The 3,735-nt window shown below is 58.2% G+C and overlaps 1 protein-coding gene across 1 annotated transcript; it reads right to left on the reverse strand.

Moving 5' to 3' along the window:
* Positions 1-1,453: 1,453 nt before the first annotated feature.
* Positions 1,454-2,679, reverse strand: TMEM208 (transmembrane protein 208; the record flags this gene model as incomplete). The annotated part of the gene is made up of 2 exons (XM_008944977.1): positions 1,454-1,591; positions 2,595-2,679. Coding segments are annotated over 2 exons (223 nt in total), but the record flags the coding sequence as incomplete, so codon positions are not given.
* Between the last annotated feature and the right edge of the window lie 1,056 nt (positions 2,680-3,735).

Below are 3,735 nucleotides of genomic sequence, written 5' to 3' on the forward strand. Positions count from 1 at the left end.
CAAAGTAGGTGAACGCAGAAGCTGCCCAGAGCTGTTCCTGGTCTCAGCAGCAGTCCTGAACTCCCCCCTCGGCTGTGACACCCTGGGGAGAGCTGATTGGAAAGAAAGAAGAAAGATTTAAACCCCACAGATTTAATTTTGGATGCTTTTAGCTGTAGCTTTTCATCCCCCTGAGCCTCTTCAAAGATAGCACAGGCCAATGGGTGGCTCCAGCGAGCCCAGGCTCAAGTCCAAAAGCTCTGAGGTTGGCTGCCAGCCCAGCTCACAGCACCCCCAGCTGCCCCACACACCCCCCACACCCTGCAGTGTGTGGGCTCTGTAGCAGGCAGGGCAGCACAGAACGAGCACGGGGAGGGATGAAACCACTTGTCTTGAGGGATTTTGTTTCCTCTCGGGTCCAGGTCTGCCAAGAACATGTTGGCAAGCTGGACAAGTGGACCCATGTGAAGCTCATCACATTTGACAAGGCCAAGTGCAAGGTCCTGCCTGTGGGCTGGGGCAACCTGGTGTCAGCCCAGGCTGGGGATGAAGGGCTGGAGAGCAGCCCTGAGGAGAAGGACTTGGGGGTGCTGGGGGTGAGGAGCTGGCCAGGAGCTGCTCTGGAGAGACCCCCCTGCAGTGCTGGGGCAGCTCTCGAATCCTCAGCACCGCCGAGACAGGGACCTGCTGGAGTGGGGCCAGAGGAGCCCCAGCAATGACCCAAGGGGGGAACCCCTCTGCTGGGAGCCCAGCAGGAGAGAGTTGGGCTTGGGCAGCTGCAGAGAAGGCTCCAGCTGGGGAGACCTTCTGGGGGCCTTTCAGCACTTCAAGGGACCTACAGGAAGGCTGGAGACAGACATTTGAGCAGGGCTGTTGGGACAGGACAAGGGTTGGTGGTTTGAAACTAAAAGAGGGAGATTTAGACTGGAGAGATGGAAGCAATGCTTGAGACTGAGGGTGGTGAGCCCCTGGCCCAGGTTGCCCAGAGAGGTGGTGGATGCCCCATCCCTGGAACCATTCCAGGTGAGGTTGGCTGGGGCTCTGAGCAACCTGCTCTAGCTGCAAATGTCCCTGCTCCCTGCAGGGGGATTGGACTGGATGGCCTTGAGCGGTCCTTTCCAAGGATCTTTAGCAGCTCCCGTCCCCTCTCACCCCATCTGAACACGCTGTGAGGACGGTCGCTCAGGCTCTGCTCTTTAATGCACCGTTCCCTCCAGCGCTGCTCTCCCCGAGCACCGCACGCAGCGCTGCTTCAGCAGGTACCCACACACCTCCCAGCACCCAGCCCTCCTCACGCCAGCTAGGCCTCGGCTGGCACCCAGGCCCCACCGAGGGGCGTCTCTGTCAGCCTTCCCAGCGGAGCGGTGACGGAGGGGGACACGGCTACGGCGATGGGTTCGGGTGGGTGTTGGTGGCACCCCTGATGACACAACAGCACGGAGACGAGAGGCGGGGTTGAGTCCCCCAGTCGGGGCTAGAAGCGTTTCATCTGGCGCCGCTCCTGCCGGCGCTGCCTCTTCTCGTTCGGCTCCTGCGCCGCGGGCGAAGAGTCGGCTGCGAACCAGGGCCCCAGGATGTTCACCCACAGGAGGTAGAGAGCGCGGCCCGGAGCCTGCAAAACACCCGTGGCACGACCTCGGTGAGCTGGGGACGGCTCTGGCACTGGCGCCACCACACCACGGCCAGGAGGGCTGGGTCCCGCCCAGCACGCCGGAGGAGCTGGAATGTCTTCGAGCAGGGGCATCGAAGGATGCGCGGAAATCCGAGGTGGTGGCGGGGGTCCAAAGTCAACGTCTGGTTCCACGGGGGTTAGGAAGCTGTGTACGTGTGCAGCACTGCGGCCTCACGCACGGAAATCCCGGCATCGGGTCCCAATTACCCCGTGAGGTTCGGCTGCCCCGGCGCTCGGCCTCTCCCTCCCTCAGGAAACAAACCCACCATCCTCTCAATTCAAAAATAAAAGCGTTGCAGATGGTGTGCAGAGGTCAGGCAGAGTGCGGGCTGCCCTCTGCCAGGCCACGAGAAAGGGACATGTGAGCAAGGACTGAACTGGGACTGAACTTTCTGTGCTCCCCAGATTGCCCTGGATGCACCTTTGCAGGATACACTCAAGGCAGCTGTGGGATTTTTTCTCTAGAGACTTTTTCCCTTCTCTAAAAGCAGTTTTAGCTTTTAAACTGCTAAAACTGCTAGGTTTTAAATTTTTTGTTTAAATTGCTTTGAGCTGAGCAGTTTTAGGCATGTGACAAACATCTCAGAAGTAGGAAGATGAAGGATTCTGTTGTGTTCTGGGAAAACCAAAGCCCACAGCCTTTGATCTCCTGAGCGGAGCAGCTCCCAGCCTCGGTCCACAGCCATGGCTTTGATCTGTCTCGTGTTTCTCGTCACCATTTCACAGGGCCAGAGAGAGAGGCCCGGGCCAGCCTGGTTTCGGCGTGGTTAGCTCAAAGGGATCAGGACTTCTGTCCTTTGTACGGTCTCGGTTTTAACAAGAGTTGAGGAGGAGACAAAAAAATTATCAGCAGAGAGTCTGGAACAGGGCACTGAGATGAAGTGGATAAGAGAGGGAAAGACAAGGACAGCACGGAGCCACAGGGAAAACCACAGGGGCTTACCAGGAGCCAGAAGTACCAGACGTAGAGCGAGAAGCAGCTCAGCACTTGGACAATAGCTGTCAGCAGGATCACATCCTTGAGGTGTCTGAGGGAAGAAGAGCAAAACCTTCACCCTCTGTCTCAGCCCCGCCGCGCTCACCAGCCCTTCTGCCCCCCGCCTGTGGGCAGGTTTCCGCCCAAAGGACCATCCCAGCAGCTTTGCTTTGCCCTGGGTGGAAACCTGGAAGAACCAGAGTGGTCAACATTAAAAAGAAATCAACCCGGTGAGTTCCAGAGCCAGGCTCCCTCTGAAAAGGGACATTGGGAAAGCTGAGGAATGCATGGGCGTGGAAACCAGCAGCAAAACTAACGCCCTGCAGCCCTGGAACCTTCCACGCTAGCCCCAGGCCGAGCTGAGAGCAGCCACTGAGGGTGACAAGCTGCTTCCAGCTCAACCACCACCCCGAGGGGAGAGGTAAATGGCTGCTGGGTTTTCAACATGAGCCACACCATGACTCAGAGAAACACCAGCTCCTGCACTGCCAGAAAATCACAGAACCAGGGAAGTGCTCTGGTTGGGAGACACCTTTTGGATCATCAAGTCCAACCATTCCCCCAGCACCGCCAGGTCCCCACTGACCCATGTTCCTCAGCACCACATCTCCACGGCTTGGAAACCCCTCCAGGGATGAGGACTCCACCACTGCCCTGGGCAGCCTGGCACAGCCCTGGACAACCCTCAAGGGGAAGAAATTGTTCCTCAGGGACAACCTAAACCTCCCCTGGGGCAACTTGAGACCATTTCTTCATATGCTGTTGCTTGTTCCATGGGAGAGGAGCCTGACCCCCACCTGGCTCCAGCCTCCTGTCAGGGAGCTGTGCCGAGCCAGAAGGTCTCCCCTGAGCCTCCTTTGCTCCAGGCTCAGCACCCCCAGCTCCCTCAGCTGCTCCTCACCACACTTGGGCTCTAGACCCTTCCCCAGCAGCTTTGTTGCCCTTCTCTGGCCACGCTCCAGCCCCTCAAGATCCTTCTTGGAGTGAGATTTCCAAAACTGGACCAAAGATTCGAGGTGTGACCTCCCCAGTGCCGAGTCCAGGGGGACAATCCCTGCCCTAGTCATGTTGTAGCATCATTCCCATTTGGAATTCTATTGCCACGTCT

This window comes from Merops nubicus, unplaced genomic scaffold (assembly GCF_000691845.1).
Source record: "Merops nubicus isolate BGI_N331 unplaced genomic scaffold, ASM69184v1 scaffold41637, whole genome shotgun sequence".
Classification (NCBI taxonomy): Eukaryota; Metazoa; Chordata; class Aves; order Coraciiformes; family Meropidae; genus Merops; species Merops nubicus.